At 37.2% G+C, this 23,779-nt stretch overlaps 1 protein-coding gene across 1 annotated transcript; it reads right to left on the bottom strand.

Annotated features, from left to right (window-relative positions):
* LOC105390647 (protein bfr2) lies at nucleotides 1-9,236 on the bottom strand. Its single transcript, XM_048626912.1, has 9 exons — nucleotides 9,087-9,236; nucleotides 8,778-8,995; nucleotides 7,418-7,519; nucleotides 6,863-7,309; nucleotides 2,912-3,116; nucleotides 2,277-2,763; nucleotides 1,823-1,957; nucleotides 811-994; nucleotides 1-595 (listed from the first exon to the last, which is right to left on the bottom strand). The coding sequence occupies exons 2-8, from the start codon at nucleotides 8,986-8,988 to the stop codon at nucleotides 863-865; spliced, it is 1,719 nt and encodes a 572-aa protein (XP_048482869.1). The 5' UTR covers nucleotides 8,989-8,995; nucleotides 9,087-9,236; the 3' UTR covers nucleotides 1-595; nucleotides 811-862.
* Between the last annotated feature and the right edge of the window lie 14,543 nt (nucleotides 9,237-23,779).

Genomic DNA, 23,779 nt, shown 5'->3' with positions numbered 1-23,779 from the left:
TATATTTAAAAAGTTTATATTTTAAAATGTAAATAATTTAAGAACCTATACTAATAAATGCAATACTCTCTCATACACCTACTTAGCACCATTATTTATGTACATTGTAACAAATGCACCGTGACACTAGATAAATTATGAGTATCATAATATTATCAAAACCCTTTAAATATACTCGTATCGTAACCATGTATGACATTAAAATAAGTATGTAGATCTGAATATTACAATAACAACCTAACAATAAAATTAGAATGTTCAAAATCAGTCTGAATTTCAATAAATAAAAACATTAGAATATTATTCGTTATCTAAAACTCTGCTTAAAACCTTAACAACTACCTACTGAATATTATAAGAAAAGTAATCATTATGCATCATTTACACGAGTTTGTCTTCTTTGATGAATTTACCTATAATCCCACAAGATAAAATATGTAATTATTTAATCTATATCATGAACATGATACTAAATATACTGGGGCTGATCAAAGTTTTCAAACCTAATTTCTAACCTTTTAAAAGCTTCAACAATGGGATGCTGCCTAAACAGCCCTATTTCCGAATTGAGGACTCAACATTATCAACCTATATATAGTGCCACAAACTTATCTGTTCCGGTGAGAGTTCACGTAAATGTCTAATATTTCTTAATTGTATAAGATTTTAAGTTTGCCAGTAGTGGTAATTCGCTTTTGTGGTTTTAATAAACCCATCTAATCTATATCAATATATAATTCATTAGTAAGTAATGAGATATGGATCAATATAGTTTGCTCTCACCGGAACAGATAAGTTTGTCGCACTGTAGCTATGTATTGCTTCAGAATCTGCTACACTATTCCTCATTCCTGGTCGGTCTTTAGGCTAGTGCGGGATGGCTGAACATGGGTTTGGAGGCAGCCTTCAGCTTCTCCGACACTAGGTGAGCGATGCGCGCGCTCCGCTGCCACGCCAGCTCCCGGGTGCGCTCGTGGTTGCTGTCGACTCGGACCTGGGGATGATGATGGGTGTTAGGAGAGATTGTCATACCCTGATTACACCTACCGAGTAGAATGGCGAGACAGTAACCTCGGCTGAGCAATCTTTCAATTGCTAGCCGTTCATTGGCCGAGAATACTGTCTCGCCTCAGCCTCGCCGCTCGGTAGGTGGTAATCATGGTATAAATGATGGTGTGCTATTTGGGGAGACAAGGGTTCATTGAGGAAATGAAGGATAGATCAGTGAAGACGGTTTTTTATATATGTTTATTGCCTAGGATTTGAAGCCAGAACTGGAAACTACTGTATAGGAAGTGAAGATTTTGCATTTCACCATCGATCAATTACTGTATTACTATAATTATATATATAACTAGCTGTCCCCGCGCGCTTCGCTTCGCCTTAAAAAGTTTTCCCGTGGGAATTCCGGGATAAAAAGTAGCCTATGTTCTTTCCCAGGGTCTAGACCGTATGTATACCAAATTTCATTCAAATCCGTTCAGTAGTTTTGTCGTGAAAGAGTAACAGACAGACAGACAGACAGACAGACAGACAGACACAGTTACTTTCGCATTTATAATATTAGTTAGGATTGTGGTTTACTTGTCTAAGTTGTATAGTTAATGAATTGATATTGATTCAATTTATCAGACTTCATTTGTTCAATCAATAAAATGATTGAGGAGGAAGTGCTTCCTACGCCACCTCTTCAACGTATATTTTAATAAATTTAAATTCTAAAACACCAATAAAAAAAACAAATTCAACCGATTCGTAGGCGTGCAAAAACGATAACTTGTAATTTATGCTTTGGAGAAATATTTGGGAAAGTGGCAAATACCTGTTTGGGCTGCAAAACTTTGATGGAATGTAAAGTAGCTATGCCCTGGTCGTTGACTCTGAGTGTCAGCTTTCCCATCATTTCCGCAGTGGTGGCCGTCGCGGATTTCACCTCTTTCTTGCCATCGCGACCAACCTGCAAGGAGAGATCTTTCTAACTACTTCTTCATCATAACTGGATGGTAGGTAGGTTGGAACGTAGAACAGGATGTAGATACCTCGTTGGAACAGATACGAGGTTGCTGTAATAACGCCAGTGCTTATTTGAAACACATCTATTGTAATCATAATATGTACACATCCAAAGTACTTATCTAAAATTATCTTCCCTAGTATTTAAGTATTTAAAAAAAAAAATAACGTATCTATTCATTGGACCTCAGACACGACTTGGCTTGGCAATAGGTATTTAGAAACAAAGTACTTAATCAAGGTTAACTGTTGAAATCACTCACCTCCTTCTCGACTCTAAGAATGAGAGGTCCAACAGCAAAATGGCTCTTGACAGTTGTGTGGTCGGAGAGAATGTTGACGGCCACGTCACCGGTTCTCCTTAACGAAGACAATCCGTATAGAGTTCCTTTAGCCCTCGGCTTACTCTTCTCTGAACCAGCTTTCACTTTGTTGTTAGTAGCAACAGGTTTCTTAGTAGATTTAGCCGGTGCCTTCGTTTTAGTAGGAGCCTTAGTAGTGCTCTTAGCCGGGGCCTTAGTAGGCTTAGCCTTAGAAGGTTTGGGTTTAATAGTCTCAGGTTTCTGCTTAGTGGCTCTAGCCTCTGATGCTACTTCGGGGGTTGTTAGTTGATCTCTGACTTTGTTGTTGCCTGGTTCGGTGGTTGCTTGTTCGAGTTTCTCAGCTTTTTCGGCTTCTGTTGGGATTTTGTCCTTGTTTTTGGCTTCGAGCTCGGCGCGTGCTGCTTCCTTCTTCTTGTTGGCGGCCTTCCTGTAAATCGATTAACTGTCAACACTATTCCAATAAATTACATAGTAAGTGCTATTTGAAAATAACCTGTGCCATTATTTACATTGTTGTCATTAATCAATGAATACCTTAGTTTTTTTTATGTTTTTTTACTTGTTTCTAAACTTACTTCTTGTTGTTCTTATTCTTGTTCTTCTTCGGCTTCGACCGCTTCTTAGTCGCATCAATAGGCTGCAGCTTCACACTCACGGGGTCATACGACTTGCGCAGGATGTCGTTCATCTTCTCGAGGATGTTGTCCACGAACTTGTTGTACTTGGCGATGTAGATCGTGGGGACGGCCGGCTTCTTCGTTGTCGTCTCTTCGAGCGCGCCTAGAGGAAATGTTGCAGTCATTTTACTCTTTGGTTTTTCGGGAGTAAGTACCTATATTTTATGGATAGGTACACGTTGTATTGGAATAACTTAACCGAAGTTAGAAACATCCTTTATCATTAAGAAATAACGTAACTAATATAAGTGAAACAATTCGTGCCTGTTTGATTGGTTCTGGATAAAAGTTATCTGTAGGATAAAAAAATTGATGTCTGATTGAGAAATCTGTTTTAAAATTACAGGTCCATAGAACGAAAATCTAATCATAATTAGAAGTCATAACTTCTTAAATGAATTTCGACCAATCTAATTGATTTAGTATTAATAGTGTATTCAATTGGAAACGGCTACCAGGTAGTCAAGCCATCCTATAGAAATAGATGGTATATAACTATTTGAGAGTTTAAACGGCTATTTAACATGCCATTTGACAACATCATTATCTAGAGTCCGACAACGCTCTTTCGCTTCCATGTCCTATGCCTATTGGCGTGTGAAAACCACCATGGATCCATCAGGACCTAAGTAAATTTGAATGTCCTCCCTCGGAACCCAAAATTGGTGTAGGAAGGTACTTAGACAGACAGTTCTATCTTGTAACACTGCCATTCTCACGTCACGATGAAGTCGGGTAGGATCTGTTTTATTGTTTGTGTTAGTTTTTGGACAGATATTATTTCTCACATCACGGACTCACCGATAAACGGATTTCCTATTAGTAGATAGATACTATCCATAATTTTAATTAAATAATTCAATGCTCTCTAAGACGTAACTCACATACCTACATAGAATATACCTAAAAATCTCCAACAGTCTTATTTTTGTAAAGTGTCGATAGAAAATTATTTGTGTGTAAGTTTGCAGATGTTTGATGTCTGCGTGTAGGTGAAAAACACTACATATATTATTATTACTCGTAATTAAGAATCTAAATAAGTAGGTATTCCTACTTCAGCTACCTAAAGCCGAGTTATGGCTCTAAAAATATTTACTTACCAAATTAGATTGGTTCACATTGATACCAATTAAATTATGTTTCGAAGAAATAATCCCCGTTGCGTCTGTGCTAGCCATTTTGATGGAAATGAAATTGATTGTAGAACACAATCAATTTCATGTTGCTACTTATTTAGCTACTAATTATGTACTAACTTTTCACATAAATGTTTGTTTCAATACATCGTATAAATACTAAATGCCTACTATATGAAACTGCCAAGGTATAGTTGTCCAACTTAGTAAGATCGGTACGTTAATAGAAAAACTGTGTAAGTAAACTAACTGTATCTTCTTTTCACGCAAGTTTGATCAAGCAAGAACACAATGAACCAACTCAACCTGCCTTTGGATTGTTATGATTGTAATATAAGCTCATTAATGTGCAAAGTATACAAGAGCCCACTCTGTTCCACCACTCTCATAAACCAATAGAACGGATTACCGGCACGACTGGAGAGAGCTAGGAGCAGGATCCACTACTTATGTCCATCCGACAGCATTTTACTTTTCGGGCATCAGGTGACCGATCTTTTATTTATGTCGTAGCCAAACTTTAATCACAAATCAGAAAATATAAATTCTGGGTCGAGCCGGGGATCGAACCCGGTACCCCAGACCTTCGATTACAGAGCCAGCATACAAATGCTACCTAAGTATAACTAACTACCTATGTCAAGCAAATGTCTTGTTTAATCAGAAAGTTGATTTTCATTATCATAGCGGATATCGGCATCTCTTTATCCGTCTATATTTAACTTACAATGTATGCAAGTATGCCAAAAGTATGACATAAAAGTTGTAAGTTGTAACAATCTTCTCAAAGACTTTCTGTGGCTGAGAAAACTTATTGTTCAAAGATCCTTGTCACCTATTGCGTCACCGCCGCAGGGGAAACTGCATTATAAGTACAAATATTTTCTCTTTCAACCGTCTCGACGTGACATTCACTTAAACCATTCAATTAAATATTTGGTTGTAAGTTTTCAGTTTCATGATGGCACGCACGTATTGAGCGCGAATTGTTCGAGCGGCGCATTATTCATACGTTGGATATTATTCGAATCGCGTCGCGCCGGCACGCGACCGACTAACAGTATATCGGTATCATCGAGTCCCACTTGAATTCTAATAGAGCGGGTTCCAATTAATACGACCACTCAACGGTGGATTTTCTATTTTCCACACGTAAAAGAAACTGCGGCGGCCGCGGCTCGGCGGCGAGGAAATCTAAATACGGCATCGATTTGACGCGCTCCGTGCCGCCGCTGCTGCCCACGCAGCCGCCGGCCGTGGAGCGTGCCACCGCCGCACAATTACACCGGCTGATCGCCTAGAAACAACCTACTTTACCAACGGATTTCAGATTTACACTTCTTTTAGAATGTTCCCAAGACCATACACGGAAGTCGACGAGAGACCGGCGTCCAGCTGAGAGCTAAACGAGTTTTAATTCGGTCGAATGTGACTCCTCACGACTCTCCCCGCATTTCACAACCGCAAACATTTAAAATTTCTCTTTTCGCATCTCATTAGTCGTTTTCACTTATCCGTACACTCGGCATGCAAATTTAGCAGCCGATTGGGCTTAGTGAGAGTAAACAAGGGAAGCAGTTTACTTTCTATCAGGTGAGGCGATGTCGAAAGGCGGTGAGATCGCTCAAGGTCGCTCCTGGTCGTCGACAGAGCAAGGTCAAAGAAAGTGTCAAGGCTGTGGTCGAGGTAGAAATCGGGAGGGTTCATCGAACGGGCTGCGCCGGGAAAGTAAGCGCTCGTCGGCATACCTGGGGCCCGACCGCCGCGGGCGACCCGCTAACACAGATCGACAGTAAACTAGTCGCCCGACGCATCCGCCGCCGCGTCGCCGGATCTGCTTCTAGAAGCCGCCGTATCTCTTAACGGAATCTGGCTCGCTCTGACCATCACTTGTTACCTCTATGTTAGATGGGATCGGGAAAGGTAGACTGCGTGTGCGCTAAATCAGATAGAATATAAATACGATATCGGTCAAAATGCTAGCTTTACAGTTAGATACCAAAATGAATCTTAAGATTCTACTTATAATGCATATAAGAAATGAAATATGAATAATAGATAAATGCACAATACTAACAGGCATATACATGAATAAAGATATAGTAATACTAATGGATGAAGGTTAAGGAAAATGTATAAATACATACGTGGTTGACTAGTATACTTTTATTGTATCAAACAAAATTAAATTAACATTGCTAGATAATGTCACTCTATAAACAATAATGAGCCGGTTAAAGTTAACTAGTATTCTGACCGATGCATGTATCAAAGACATCACAAAATGCTGCCAAAATCTTAAAGCAGACGCACATGCGAATCTAAAGGTGAATTGTAAAAAACTTAACACAGTAAATAAGAACAACAGATTTATTTCCAATAAATTGCCACGAGACCAGTGTGACATGATCTAGACATTAATTTAACTTCAACTCTCTCTGTATCATACACTTGCACACTTCAGACACACTCACTTAATAAATAAAATAAATTAATAGAATAAATAAATAGTCAATAAATAGCTAAGCTAGAGGAGGGTCTCAGGTGGAGTGAGGGAGCTCCGGCGCTACTCACTATCTGAACTTCTTGTGCTCGGCGACGGCGGCCGCGGCGGAGGTCGCTTTGGTTTTCTTTACTTTGGCGATGTGGTTTGCTTTTTTGCCTGACTTTTTAGCGTGCGCGACGCTGGATTTCAACTTTTTGGACTCACGTTTTTGCTTTTCCAAGTGTTTCCTTCCGAGCAGTTCGTCGTCATCGTCATCGTCGTCATCCTCGTCATCGTCGTCATCGTCATCATCATCGTCGTCGTCGTCGTCGTCGACTCCGATGTCTACGTCCTCGTCGTCGTCATCGTCATCATCATCCGCGTCAGAGTCATCGGCGGCGGGCGCGGCGTCGGAGCTGACGGCGGGCGCGGCCTCGGCCTCGGCGCTGGCGGGGTCTTTCTGCACGGTCTCCGGCTCCTCGCCCTCCGCGACCTCGGCGTCGGCCTCCACCTCGCCCTCGGCGGCGGCGGCGCCCTCCTCGGCGGACGAGGCGGCGGCGGCGGCGGCGGCGGCGGGCGCGGGTGCGGGCGCGGCGGCTACTGTGTCAGCGGCGGCCACCACGGGCTGCGCGGCTGCCGGGGAGTCGTCATCATCGTCGTCATCGTCCTCGTCTGCAATCAAACAAATATTATTAAACTTTGTTGCACTAATGTTTCCTATACTATCATTTCATATAAATCATAGCGACTAAGCAGTATCCCACGGGAGTAGTAACTTACCGACGAGGCCGAGACCCTCGAGCAGCCTCTCGAGGTCGTAGTCGTAGTCGCCGCCCTCCGAGTCCGCTTCCTCATCGTCATCATCATCGTCATCGTCATCGCCTGGAACAAAATACCCGAATTACCATGACGGCTTCACTTAAGCAATTGTCTATAAAACGTTTAATTCACTAGTCGTGATTGCCTCTGTATAAGAGGTAGCATGACGAATAGCCGCGCTGATTGTAAGCCAATCGAAGTAGTAAAGCAAACTGGTCAAGTGTGCTTAATCGATGTGATGGCAGCAGTGCGTGACTCGCGAGACTTTCCTCTAGAAAGCCAGGGGAGCGTCAATTTCTCTGATTGACGCGTTCTGTTTGCATTAATTATGTATCGAGCACGGCCGCCGCGCATTCCGTCCCATCCCACCTGCGTCCTGCTTCGACCACGATCCACCGACACCAGTTATGACACTTTCCCGACAAACTTGAACTTGAATTTCCATTCTACGACTAGCATCCAGTATTCCTACTTCGTAGTGCAACTTTTTGTAATAAAATTAGCATTGGAATCTCAATCTCCATTCGATGCCATTCATGCAGACCCATTCGATAGCTTTCTACTTGAACCTGTTCAGTGCTAATGGGTTTGCTAACTCGGTTTTCCAAATGTAAATGGATTTATTACGAATATGGATTTAAAAGCTTTCAATGAATAATCTCGTTGGCTATTTATTGACGATAAGTGGAAATGTTTGTGATGCTGTTCCATATTGCATGAACTTCAATAACATTTTTATGCGTAATTGCGTTGTAAAGTGTCCATTACATTCTTGAATAACCATTCCATAATGAATGAATTATTGATAACACTATTTATAAACTTCTACGACTCTGCTCGTACTCATACAGTAACAATTAAAGTTTATCAGATGCTAACAGATCTAAGATGGCTTGATATACTCTGATTGTGAGGAATTATCGACGATGTGTTAAACAGTGGAGCGGATCTTTCAAGATGTTTTATAGTGACTACCGTTAGTGTTCCTACACAGTGGAACGGTACACCTCATCAACAGGTCACTATACTCTATTCATACGTGAAGAAAAGAAAACTTATTTACTAATAGATTGTATGTAAACACGAATTGAGAACTCTAGTTTCAGCTAGAAAAAAATCATGACTGGCCTAAAGTCATATTCACCGTTGGTAATGTGCTTTACTTAATATTGTTACAATTGAGCTTATGATTGTTCTGTGTTAATCAATGCTATCGGAGGTAGCTTGATTGCTCAAAGCATCAACAAATTCATTGATTAATGTTACAACTGGTAAATGCAAATACAATTGGACTGGCCTATTAAAAAAAAAAGATCCTTACCTGCAACTATATCGCCGACATCGTCATCATCATCATCGTCATCATCGTCGTCGTCGTCGTCATCATCATCGTCAGACGCCGCGGGCGCCGGGGCCGCCTGGCGCGCCACTGCCTCCTCCTTCGTGTCCTCAGCCTCCACCCTGGAGACAGGGCTGGCATACGCCGACAACACTAGGCAGCACACCGCCGCTAATAGAAATAACGATCTCATCTCGTATCTGAAACAAACAACGAGCTTTGTAGTACGCGGTCCTGCGCGGGCGCCGTATCACTGAATCCACGATTCACTGCACTGATATCACTATTCACCTTGTGTTGAACTAGTGGTCACTGAGTCCTGAGCGGGAGTTCCGCCCGCGTCCTTGGTCCCGTGTGTGAGGACGCGATGGCCGGCCGTGCGGAAACAGTATAGCGGCGGCCTCAAGACCGCGCACTCTTTTATAGCGTTACGTCATACGGAGGGAAGGAAAGTAGTGATGGCGCTGCCGCCGCGGCACAGAGCAGGCGGGTGCAGATGGGCTTTCACTCCGCAACTGTACCCACCGGAGATGCGATCAGTACGTTTCAGCTGTAGGAATGAAATAGAGATCATGAACTATCGTTATAAAAATATTGGATCACATTTTAATTGCTAGTAATTAATGGTCTGAGTGATTTACACCGACCTTCAGTTAAACAATCACCTTGTTACCAATTAATGATGATCAAGATAATCGCCTCAAAATATTTTTCGTGTTAGCTAGAGTAAAGGATTACGTTATATCATTTTTTTAAGTGTTTATAAGTTTGAAAAATATATGCCATATTGTAATCTACTTAACCTAAAAGACGCAAATCTGCAATAAATTTTACCAACTGAATCTAAACTTGAGTCAGGCACCCAGTATCAACATGAGCTCAACGCGATCAGTAGTTAGGTAGAGTAGGTAAAGTTCATCAAAATGTCGTGTCTACGTATGCATACTCTATGACATAGTAAAAGGGGTGGCTAAGTTCGATTGATTCATATATACTCAAAGGCCACAAGACGTATCAGAGAAAAGCTTTAACCGACCTCCGATAGACGAAATCTTGAGCAATTTTTGACATCAGTATGTGTGGGCATGGGGTTGTTCCACACATACTAATGAGACTTTCACTTGGGAGTTATGTGTATGTAAATGTATTTCAAATGTATGTAATTGATAACGTGACGTAAAATGCCTGATCACTGCCGGACACTGGCTAGAATATTGGCCATACACGTTACCATACAACTAGACGAGCGTAGCAGCTTTATTTCAGCCATTCCGCTGATTAATGTCTAATTTTGTGGTTGTTTTCAAAACAAATGTAATATATTTATGACATACAATTTAGTAATTGTTATTTATTATACATATTATAAATATTGCTATTAATTGTGTTGTATACTGTTAATTATATGTACCAATATGTGTTTGTTAATAAATAAATAAATAAATAAATAAAAAAATTCTCATAATTCCATAGTAGTCGACTTAAAATTAGTTCGTTAATTTAATAAATCTTTATCTGCGAAGGCTTAACAGCAGGATAAGCATAATTATATACTATAGGTACATGTAAAATTTTATGACAGACTGCTCCAATATATGGCTCTGAAACTTATGATATTTTGTTATCGTGTTTTTTAATATTTTTACCTTTATTCCTTCGAAATAAGCTAATACGTTTAATTTAATGATCAAACCAATCCATTGCATCTTATTATTAAACTCTCAGCTCTTCTTGTAAAGTCTTCTAAAACACCCTATCATCTCCGATTAAAAACAGCTGTTTCATACTTAATTAGATTGTTGAAAGATAAACTTTCCTCCAATTTATCAAACGGTGAACAGTTCATGGTCGATTGATAAATAATTAGAATCAAATTTAGCCATAACAATTGAAAGTTTGAGGAAATATAGGGTAACGTAACGTACCTTGGGACGCTTGTACCTCGGGACATTGATTGTATTTTAAAAACCGGCTAAATAAACACATTAAAATTCTACCCTAGGCATAGTATTTTACTCGCTTGGCAAAACTAGTGAGTCTCGTGATCATACCAGCATCGAGTGTGTGGTGAAGACAGTATGAAGTTTTTTGGAGTCAAAAGTAGCTTTTGTATAGTTTTTTGTGTTGCTTTATCTCATTGAGGCATGCTCAAAATAAAGACATGGATGTCACGTATAACTTTTCATTTATTTAATTTTATGACATGGCAATTATCTGAAAGATTCCTATTTATTAAAAATAAAGATATTTAAATTTTGGTTAAATATTGCTTTTTTGTACCTTGGGACACGATTAAATTTGTACCTTGGGACACTGTTTCCTATGGCTTTGTACTATGGAAAATGCAAACATCTAAATAACGCCTTATATCTCTGTTCTTCTTAGTGCCAGAGTGAAACTGGACAGAAGAGAGATGCAGTAAATCAATAAGAACAGAAATATAAGGCGTTATTTAGAAGTTTGCATTTTCCATAGTACAAAGCTATAGGAAACAGTGTCCCAAGGTACAAACGTGTAACGTACCTTGGGTCAAAACAAGCATTTTTACTTTTATCTTAATTTAATAAAATCTTTCCACACTAAAGCTTTAGCACAAATACTAGTGATAATAGATTATATATCCTACCGAATAAAGAAAATTTCACATTAATATCTTAGTTGTACGCTGCGATAGCTTCATTCAAAGTTGGGGTAGTCGAAAATGTCCCTAGGTACGTTACGTTACCCTACCTAATTTCTTTTTCCGCTATTAATTAACATTATTTAGATTTCTTTCTATATCCGAGAGGATATAGTTAAATTACGACATTCGGACATTTATCTATTACCTCTTGTTCATACGATATTAATGACTTCTCTTTGAATGGCTAAACAATAAATAATATATATTATAGTTTATATATATATATATAGGTATATATTATTTATATTATGTTTATTTATATATTCATAACTTATATATAGTTACGTATTTTATATTATATTTGGTAATTATTATTAAGTGACTTGTTTTTAATTTTGTAGTAATAGTGTTGTTTTCTTTTTGCACACCTTATAATAAAATTTTCTTGCACCTCCTGTGGGTTGACTGGTAGAAAATGCTTGTAGCATTAAGTCCACCCTTTGTACACTTATTTTTATATTTGTGCAATAAAGGATTAAATAAATAAATAAATAAACTGCTCATGAAAGTCACTTCCAAATAGTTACCTAATTGCATTCAATTTAGATTCATCCGAAATGAACTTTGTCAGACACCTGCTTTCTTTCAAATCTGTTTGTGGACCAAATTTGGTGATTATGCAAGCCAGCTTCTGCTACTAGCAGTAAAACGTTGCCTACAATTTCCCTGCGCTCATCAGCTCGTGAGGAAAGGTCTAAACCCGTTCTCTGTACCGTGTATGAGTACTGTAGGCATCCACAAATATTTGTATGCGGCCCGTGAATGGTCACCGAGGACTTTCTCCGCCCCGCTTCGGAGCCGAACTTTACTCAATGTACGCCGGAAAATAAACATGTAATACACTGATACGTATGTATATACATGTATATGTTATACTATCTCTTGATGCGTTATCGCGTGCCCGCGCGTCATCCATTTTGTGATCATTAATCTACCGAACCGAATACACATGCTCTTATCTCTCTCTTGTCAGATTTCTTGTACGAGAAGTGACATTAATCCTCCGGCCATTTAGTCCACTTCAACATCCGCTTGTGTTTTAATGAATAACGAAGAAAATGAAAGTTGTTAACCCGTTCCTTTAAAATATTTTATAGTATTTTTATTCATATTGTCACAATTCCATTGGGCAGGATCCGATTAAAAGTGAAAGAGGAAAGGATCAACATGTCAAACGATCAGTTATGTATATTTTGAATGCCCTACTAAACTTATTGTTAACCCGAATAATTTAACTTTGTCCCAATAAGCGTCAACTCGTTCCAATGACCGTTACAAGTACTTGCTGACGAGGGTATATGGCTGTCGCGGTAAGGTCATCGCATTCGCCACATGGCACACTTCCATTACATTCCTGTGCAGGCTTTGTTTCCGTCGCATTTAGTGCTCGCGTTGCTCAAGTCTACCACTCATAGGTTCATTGTAGACGCCTCAGTCAGGACAGTCGTGACCAAATATGTGGAATGGAACCATTGAAGTGTCACGGTAAATGCTCAGAGCATACATAATAATGACTACTCAAGGAGATGCAACAAAAATGTGATGCAATATTTCTTATGAAATTTATATTAATAATTTCTATGAATCGTATGCTTTACCGTTATTCTGTAGCTACTCTACTTATAATTGTGTTTTGTACAAAACCTTTGTGCATGAAGTATATTATAATCTTTGACATGAAATGTGGTCTACTTAAGTCGTGATTATTTATAAAGAAACGCCACGAGTTTGGAAGCGAATAAAATTAGAAATTTAAAAGTTCAACAACTTTAGAATAACGGAGTCTTATTGATGTAAAAAATATTAATACCTAAATGGTTATAATTGAGTACACGTTGCATCTATCAATTGCTCGTGATTAGTACAATAATTACTACACGACATTAATATTTAAACATTGATTATCGTTGTACGAGTAGAATTAATTTAGGTAATTTGTACATAATATAATGTATACGACTTCATTTTACGTACAATATACCTAAATATTAAATATTCCCTTTATGAATTTTATCCTAAACATGTTCATAAGAATATTATATAATATATGTATTTAGTTATTTTCTTTCCCACTTTTTTCATTCGGATACAATTATATAGCTAATAGCAAAAATTTCAACCATTTTCTTTTAAAAGATCCGTTACCAGTGTTTATGTAAGTTACCCATCGAGTCATAAGACAATACAACTTCTGCTGAATGTAATAATTAGCGGTTTTAAAAGAGAGAGCTGATGCAAAATGATTTATGTAAATATTCTAAGACATCGCTTAAGAAATCGAACTTTTTTCGATTTATGTTTTCTTTACACTACATAGCCTAAACGAATAATAGTAATCATCACCAATGAAAAAGTTCCAGTGATATATGGAACGTCAATGGCAGATGGAACTTTTTCGTTGCTCGTAATTGAAATAGCTTGATTGAGAAATAGTTTACTAGCTGTCCCCGCGAGCTTCGCTACACCTTCAAAAGTTTTCCCGTTGGAATTCCGGGATAAAAAGTAGCCTATTATGTTCTTTCTTAGGGTCTAGCTACCAAATTTCATTCAAATCCAGACGAACAGACATTACTTTCGCATTCATAATATTAGTTAGGATATTGAATCTAGACTTCTAATTAACTAGCCCTATGGATCTTTAATAAGCTATGTTTAGAAGACTGAATAGAAAGAAGAACTAGGATGATTGCGGAGCCGGTTGAGGGCAAAGAAACTTCTTCATTTTGCTCCACGTGGATTCAACATCGACCTTACTTGAAATAAATATTGATTTAAACTTAAAACTTAAAATTAAGATAGTGTACCATACGAGACCTCGACTCACTAAATTACGAGCTAAGTGCCTGGATAAGTATTAATTCCTATGAAAATTTGTACCCAACACACAAATTGCTATTTATATTTTACCTCTTTATAATTCATCCAACCATATTCACCACATGACAAGAACAACATATTTTTTTTATTAGAAAAGCCTTTTAATAGAATATGGCTTAGAAAACTCCGATCATAGATAATGTTAGCCGAAAAAAACTAAACTAAAGTTGGTTCAGCCATTTAGAAGCTACACTGCCACAAAAAGATACACGCAGACACGTTATATTTATTTATAACATCCTTTTTTTTGCATCAAAAGTTTATAATAAACTTTATTAAAACCGAAATCGAAGTCGACACATTTTAGAATATCGAAGTGTCCCGAATCGGGGGGCAGGTGTGGCCGCGGTGGCCCACTGAGGGGACCGGTTGGTGCGCCGAGTACTTTCTTCGAGCCTTCTCACTTCCGGCACAAGGACTTTTCGAGCCACTCTAATTAGTCCAGCGGCCGGCGGAATTCGAATCAATCACATAGGTATTTACCTTCGTGTAGGTAGAGAAACCTATACGAAGGTAGAATATTACTTAGTTTGAATGCGCCTGAAATACTACAGTTTATGATTATTATGATATTCGTAAGTTTCGCTACGATATCGGCATAGTTTGAACGTACTTGTAACCTGACCAGATTTTTCTACACGCCATTAAATTATGTAGAAGTAGTACAGAAAAGTACTTACGCAGTTTATAAAAGTGTTCAAAAGGGCCGCATATGGGTCGGAAAACCAGTAATCATAAAAAAAGTATGACGAGATTAAATTTAGTTTAGAATTATGAGTTTGATAGCTTCCATAAGATCCAAGCCATCAATTTAAACATAGATACAAAATTATAATAACGTTTTAAGTATGTTGAATTGTGAGCTCATTTTTGCCATACAAAAGACATCAACGCGTAGCGCAAGTTCCGATTTCTTCATTTATTTTTATTTTGTGTCTTCACTTAGAATAACTTTACTGTTCTACTCATGTCATCTTTTATTATTTTATAAATGATAAATAATTTACTTAAGTAAATAATACTACATAAGTACTTAATTTGGAAAGAAAAATATCTGCAGTTTTGTATTACAAAATGTATTTTTATCTAAATTACATAAAATATATTTACCGAGGTGTATGAAAAATAGTATTACCATGAACATATAGACATTATACTGGTTTCTATAAACAAAATGATTGTATTGTATTTATGTATATTTTAAGTGTAAACGCCATCTAGTGGTTACTAGCCGAATTAGGAAAACCATCAAGTGAATGAACTGCTAACAGACCGTGTGTCTGCGCAGTAGTTTTCCCGTTTATTTTCTGAGTTTCATTGCTGGGTTGTTTCGAAGATAAACAGTAGATGGCATTGTTACTTAAAAGTTTATTGACATAAAACATATGTTTAAAATATCTATTGATAAATATAGTTTACTGCCGCTGCCGAGAGAATTATAATTTTCACATACAGCATTTATTTAAAACATTTATAGGTGTAATGCTACCATAAAAACAGGTTATAGAAGTTTTACCAATCTATATACTTCTTTATACTTTTTGAACTGCTGTTAATAAATGTATCTTGATACCTATTCGTATATAAACTGTATTTTTCCCCAAAATTAAATAAACACCAAACTACAACATCTAAAAATAGTTAAGTACTTAAAAAAGCTTACAAGGCACTGGCCATTATTAAATGCTGATGTTTAAAAAAATAAACAAAGATACATATGGAGCGTCAGTAAAACGAAATGAAATGTCCGAACTTGGAACTACCTGTTCAAATTGGGATCATTTATTTGGACCTTAATAAACTAAATGTCAAATAAAACCATTTGCTTGACACCTGCAACAAACATTAACGACAAAAATGCAACAATTAAAAAAGTCCACTCCTAAAATGGTGACACCAAATGGCACCAAACATTGAATTTAAAATTTTAACAAAACAATAGCCTAAGTTATACGTTAATAATATCCTGATGAGCTGACAAATGTACTTCAACATTGCAGACGGCTTCATTTCTAGTCATTTTCGTTTAGTTTAGGAGTAATATGGCTCTATTTCACTGAAACTATTTCATTGCTCGTGAGTGTACTACTTAATGATTTTTTTATTCGCAGTGACACATAAATCCGGTATGGGTTATACGAGTAGTACTTCCATGTGAATAAACCAGTGCATATAACTCCTCAGTAAAACCCGGTAGGTAATACACTGCTCTCATCGAACGGCTTTTTTTTCTTGTTGGAAACGCTCTCACGGCAGGGACGTCTTGTCCGGGATACATAAAGCTAGTTTTGTACTAAAACTATCAGTTTTCAGTTTGGTCATTTTTTTTACTATTTGTAACACTGAAACACATACCTCTTGTAAACAGGGCATATTCAAAGAAATTTTCGCAATTTTTTCCACCTAAAATCAAGCTACCCTACTACAGGTGATATTAACAACCCGCTGAGCAACAAACCGAATTATTCAGGAATGCCGGATAAGCTTAGTCAATATGTGGAATTAAAAATACCTATAACGCGTAATATTTATAGATATTTGTGTGTTCTCGACCTGGCAGTCATGTGACTCCTCAACAGTGGGGCCTTGACATTTGGATGAGGACGCGGCGATACCGGTTGCAGGCTTCGCTACCAGCGGCCAAATCTCCTTGTTTTAATAAAGGGGAAAGAGCCAGGTAGCTAAATGTGACTGTAGAGACATTTTATTTCCATGTTTGCAACTGGTTCACTAAGCAAACGTTTATGCCATGGTTTCATTGTTAAACTTACAGGAAATATGCTATACCAGCTTAGGTACCTGTACGAAGTATAAAAATTGAGACTGTAATTACAACTTCCAACCTAAAAAGCTCGATGTCCTTACTTATAGTATTGTTTGTATTTTTTACGCACGGCCAAATTTCCGATGTTGATTATAAAATAAATTTTGTAGACAAATACTTAAATAATTTCAACTATATTTTACTTCTTATTTTCCTTTTATGCATACGATTCAATTAATATGTACTTCGTTTATTTATAGGTGTATTCTAGTTTACCATTATAATAGTCAGTGATTATTACACATCGTGACTAGGATTTACTATGGTCTATTAACTTATCCTAGGTCCTGTTTCTAACGATTTTCATATTATGATGTCACTTTTAAATTATAGTAAGCATTACATCTGTTGCTAAGCGACTCCGTGGCCTGCTCTATAATCGTCCATACACATTCTTGTTTGTTAACCTTTAAGTATAGTTAAACAAACATATCTTTAAAATACTGGTAATATTATATTGAGCATACTGAAAAATATTATCTGCTATTAATTAACACTGCTGGGAAAAGACCTACCCTTTTATTGACTTTGTTAAAATTAACACTATTAACATCCTATCAATAAGAAATCTACCTTCGCCTTAAAAATAATTGAATATCGGACTTACGACATAAATAAAATACAATTAGTAACAAAAGGTATTTAGAAGCAAAATATCTACAAAAAAAACTTAGAGATTAGGTATATCACGTGAGGCACTCAGCTCATCTTACAAATTTTATTCGGAAATTTACTAAATTGCTCACAACCTAAGGACATAGCAATTACAATATCTAACCACACACCTTTAGATAATCTCGTCTTCATATAACAACCGTTTTATGCGTAATCGGTCATTAGGGTCACACTATGTACCTACTACACGATAGGTGAAGGCCAATTTTAATGCACACTATTCAATGTAGAGTTTATTGTTTAAACGACTAATTATTATTGTTATAAACATAAACTGGTAGGTGTTGTTGCGCTTATGTGGCTATGGAGATGTTACCGCAATTAAGACACATCATAGTTTCTGAAATACAGTGCATCTTCAAGATTACAATATTTTAAATTTACAAAGTATAGGTACATTTAGTAGATGAGTTTTTCATTCAGAAATGATGTCTTCTATTCCTTTGTATTTTTGTGGACATGGTTATAAAACGTTTTGTAAACTTATAATTTAGGTAACTTTAAGATCCTACACACCACATTCTAATAATGGTAAAGAAGGAGGTTAATTTCTTTACACTTCATATTTTCAACTATCTAAGTACTCGTACAGGAACAACGATATTTTAGTATGAGCTTGATGGAATATCAGTGCAAAAGAAACATCTCGACAAATACCTAGGTACCTAACACCCCACTTCCATCACTGGTACAATGGTTTCATAAGGTTGAACTGAAAACGGTTTGATAGTTATTAGCTTTGCTTTTGTGTTTAACAGACCATCTTGTTTGTATATTTTTAATCTAAGTACTTACCGAAATGTTGAAGTTATTCTCAGAAGCAATTGTAACTTGAATCCTGGTTCGCTCTTACCTCACATTACTCAGAATGTGCGATGTCCCGGATCTGAACTTGAACTTAGATAGCACTTACGGATGTTATTGTGTTTATGATGTAACCACATGTATATTTTATGTACAATTATACATACGAGTATGTATTTACACCCCACGCACAAGGTACCCATCAGGTTTTTTTCGACCTATTCCAAATAATATAAAATAGGTAGAGCATAGTTTTATTTTATTGACTTTTTCATTTACATATGCGATTGTATTTTATCGATATTAATTATTTAAATACAAAATTAAAGTCATTTTAAATGTACAAAAACATACCGCACCAGAGATCGATTGAAAAAATTAGAAGTTTAGATGTAGATTAGATTAAATATAAAAATGGTATTTCATGATGAGGCTGATAGCATATATTTTCAAATATCCTTCAGCAAGACCTGCCCACCGCGACCAGCGATAGCCTTTCAGTGTACCAGGGGTCACTCTATGACGGAAAACGAACATTTGAAGCGCTGCTGCGCGAGCCACGACTCTATCTCCATGAATTAAACGTGCTGATTGCACGACCGCTACCATCCCTTCGTTTTTCGTCAGTATAGTATAGAGTAACTCTCCTGTGCCAACGTGGTCCCCCGCACGCAAACCGGCCATGTTACATACGTGCTTACGTAACATGAATCACAGGCATTTTATTACTATCTCGAACCGGTTGGGTTATTTTACGTGGAATGAATGGGGCTTGATAACAACTAATGACGGTTTATCATAAGCATCATCGTGGGTGAAGAATCTTCAATTATTATTAGTGTTTATTAGACTAAATCGTTTTGGGGCAAAATAATTAATTTATGAAATTATTTAGGACATATTGTTGTACAAAAAAACTTTAAAACATAATATAACATTAATTTAACTTCATACGAAAAAAAATAACCTCGTTTGTCATAAAAATCATAAAGAGCTCCCTTTTTATTTATTTCTAAAAGCTTCTCAAACAATTAAAACTCCAACCTTCAGTAAACTTATTTAATGACCAGAAAATAAGCAAAGCATTTGTGCATATAACTACAATTACCTGGGCCATAAAATATATTCAAAGACTCCTTTAGCGACTAAACACTGAGTATGAGTATTATACCAAAGGTAGCAATTCTTATTTAGGTGTGCAGTGGGCCGGTCATATCTGAAGAACCGGTGCCCATTACGAGTTCTCGACTGGAGACCAGTAGCAAGCTAACGTAGAGTAGGGAACCCTTCAGACTACTTTCAGACAGATGGTTGGTAGTGGCTGGATGAGGAAGCAGAGGACAGATACTAAAGTCTGTTTTTTAATCTACAAAATACTAAATTGTCAGATTCTTAACGGTTCATCAACAGTCGATTCAACCGAACCGTTCAGAATCTGTCTATTTAATATCTGAGACTAAAAACAGACTTTAATTGGGAGCACCCGTTGTCTACTGTTTACTATCAGGCGATTGCGTTCTGGTTATGGTGTATAACCTACCTCTATTCTAAACAGGTCTTAAAAATGCATCGCTTCACAGAATAGTGCATAATTTGACTAAGACCGGGTAACAATAAATGATGGTCTAAGAGTCACGAGCTACATTCACGACCATCCTTGGTGCTCAAACTATTGGCCCTTCTCTAACTTATAGGTCACTGACCTTGAACGTTTAAACGTGGTTTGTAGCAGACAAAAAAATACTGAAGTTTATTTAATTCGAAATAATTTGAGCAGCTTTTTGTTTCGAGACAGTGACCTTTCGATGGAATATTTTGTTTAATTTAGGGTGAGCGATGAAAAAGTTAATATGTATATTTATATAAAACCTAAACATTTTCGTCGTCATCACAATTTTGCAAAAAATATATAGAAAAACTACGTAAATAAACAGGCCAACAAGACAATTTTCTTCATCCTAACTAATATTATAAATGCGAAAGTAACTGTGTCTGTCTGTCTGTCTGTCTGTCTGTCTGTCTGTCTGTCTGTTACTCTTTCACGCCAAAACTACTGAACGGATTTGGATGAAATTTGGTATACATACGGTCTAGACCCTGGGGAAGAACATAGGCTACTTTTTATCCCGGAATTCCCACGGGAAAACTTTTTAAGGCGAAGCGAAGCGCGCGGGAACAGCTAGTAATTTATATTAGCCTGTACCCATCACATTGGTTCGTATAGTATAAAAACCCCTCTAGCCCCTGAAGAGGCCTTAACTATACAGTATATTTAGAAAACGTGTCTATCAATTTTAATTTCGGTATGCAACAAAGCCCCTTCGGTCGTAAACTATTTAAATCCCTTCACCTCAAGAGCAACATGATGCCCAAACACGGCAATATTATTAATATCATACTGTCACAATATCACTTGTTAGTAATAAATACATAGAACAAACACGGTGCTGTGGCACAAACAGCTTGATGTATATTATTAAAAAGCTGACTGTAGGTTACATCTGCAAAACAATCGGAAACTATAGGTTTAATAGAACATTCAATGTATCAAACAGTATTCGAAATGTGTCATAGATATTTTTTCCAAGAATTTGAACAAAATGATGCTTTGTGTTATAGTATCAAAACCACACATTTGCCTATTTATTTAATGTTTGCCCAACTGCACCTACATACATAAGCTTTTAAAATAATTGCTTAAGTAACCGCAAGCATAGGCCGGTGTTGTCAACCACGCGTGCTTCAATGATTAGGCAATTTTCTTGTGGTTGTTCTTTATAGAGTACCTACTACTTGTTAACGAGTAATGTTATTATTGGAGAAAGTTTTAATTCGATGTGACTTATTATTATAATGTGTAAAGTATTCACTGGCCAATAAATTTAAGTTAGTTTACTGCCTAATGTTCTCTTTTGCTACCCAGCAGTCCTGAAGTTGCTATAGCTATATAAAGAGTCTTTACCGTTTTGGAGACGAAAACTAGAGCTGTAGATGTAAAGGTAGTTTACTAAAACAAAAGAAAGCTGTCATCCGATCGTTATGCTTAAAAATCCAAAATTCAAGAGGTCTGCTAAATAACGCAAGAAAAATGATTGTTACAGACATCGTATTTTTCCTAATATTTACCTAGGTCTGTAGGGTTATTTTCCAGTACCATGAACAAATAATTTCCTTGAGGCCTTCCAGGACGTTACAGAATACCTCTTCATAGTCTTCATAATTATAAATGTATTTCCAGTCACAGTGCTTGCTAGTGGAAACAAAATAGAGTGGGTGTCAGCCATTGCTGTTTGTGAGGTTATTGCTTTGGCGTAGTCACGTGAAAATGTGTAATCCTACCGGTTTCCCAACCGTCCTTACTGCAGTCACATGACTAGAACACTGTTTACTAATGGTCTCATTATTGCCTTCACGAAATACCACCAAGGTTTGTGGAAAACTTATTAACTACGTTTTAATTGGGCTATCAAATTTAGTAACTTATATTAAGACTGAAGCTTTTTTGCAGGTTTGTAATAAGAAGAATATAAATATAGTTATTACTAGCGAGTGTGTTTTATATGTTTGGGGATAAGTAGAGACCGGCAAAGAAAATTTTACATATTTTAGATCTCCGATACACAACTTGCATTATTTATTACGTACTGAATTGAGCAAGACTAAGTTAAATTCAGTCAGTTGTAAAACTGCATACCTACCTACTTCAATACATCTTCACAGTCATCCATTCTTACTAAAGGTACCTATGCAAATCTGCTAAATAGGTGTGTTGAGAAAATTCGCCATAACACTATTAATGGTCACTTCACATTTGTGAGGCTCCACGACTGGCATCAGTCGAGCTTGAAAGCAGAACGAATGTGTGTTCTTAGACAATACGCGTGGCCCATCCGGCACACGGTTGAAAGTGAAATTTTTCGTCAATATTTATTCTTGAACCACTTACACAATTTCAAGCTCTCAGTTACGCAACGGCACGCAACCTCCGGCTTTTTGCGAAGAGAGGACATAGTGTAGGTTTTTCATTACCGACCGAGCAGCGAAACCAACGCAAAGTTGTATGGCGCAGAGCTTGTGCAACTACACTCACGGGCAATGAAAAGGTTCCAGTGCAAAAATCAACAAATTACTCCTACACGAAAAAAGCTAACTCAACGACGCCATCTACAATATTTAAGTATATTTTTAGGCGTATCGGGATATAACCTACTAATGGCATCTCTCTCGCGCCATACATATTCACGTTTACTCGCCGCCGCTCGAACGGTGTTAAAACTCGCACTCGTCATTCAGTTTTTCGTTCGTGAGGGCCCGCGGGCACCGCCATCGGAAATTATTATAGTTATTTTCGGCGCTTCTTCTCGGTGTAACCTACTTACGTATTGGACCAACAGCGGACTTTGACTGTGACATTATTAAAGTAATTAGGCTACTTATGCATTTTTAGCAATAACTAATTAAAAGTACCAAGGTGCAAACGCTAGAAATGTGGTGTATACCTACAATTATACACATCATCGTCATTTTAAATTATCGCCATGTCACATAAATAAATACGTAAACGAGTACTGTACCTCCTCGTCATCTGCCCAGTGTCAAATCACAATCCCAAATCAAACAAAGAACATTAATTTTATCGTCCACTTCCAATCTACGGAGCCTACATTTCACTTCCAGGTCAAATATATCTGACACCATCGCTGATCCCCGACTTTCACCGCCATGTGACTGTTGCGTCAGCGCCGTCCTATAATGGCATAACCATAAGGCTTCATGACACCTGCTGACCAGTTCTGAGTTCCTGGTCATCATGTGATTGCTTTGCAATCAATAAACTGATTAGTTATTGATTGAGAATTATAAAGGGGAAGGGAAACCAGATACTTACAAGTTATTTTATTTATAAAAGCAGCTATTATGAAGAGGTGTTTAATTAATATGTTTGTATTAAATAAAGAAGAAAATTTTTCATACATCGTTAAGTTGGTTAGTAAACTCAGTTCAGTAAGGAGGTGTCATTAAATTAAGTTTTTGAGCACTTACACTTTATGTTTATAAAGCCTTTCATGAGCTTATTTTAACTTACCTAAAAAAAGAGAGTTTTTTGTTTTGTCACGAAGA

This window comes from Plutella xylostella, chromosome 17 (genome assembly GCF_932276165.1).
Source record: "Plutella xylostella chromosome 17, ilPluXylo3.1, whole genome shotgun sequence".
NCBI lineage: Eukaryota > Metazoa > Arthropoda > Insecta > Lepidoptera > Plutellidae > Plutella > Plutella xylostella.
This window is presented reverse-complemented; position numbering and strand designations above follow the sequence as displayed.

Bases quoted from the DNA above. Each gene is read 5' to 3' on its own strand.
- LOC105390647 (XM_048626912.1), bottom strand. From the start codon at position 8,988: ATGAGATCGTTATTTCTATTAGCGGCGGTGTGCTGCCTAGTGTTGTCG. The intron at 3,117-6,862 runs GTGAGTCCAAAA...CATTTCCTCTAG, and splicing joins ACACTTGGAAAAGCAAAAAC to GCGCGCTCGAAGAGACGACA. The intron at 995-1,822 runs GTATTTGCCACT...CATCATCCCCAG, and splicing joins AAGTTTTGCAGCCCAAACAG to GTCCGAGTCGACAGCAACCA.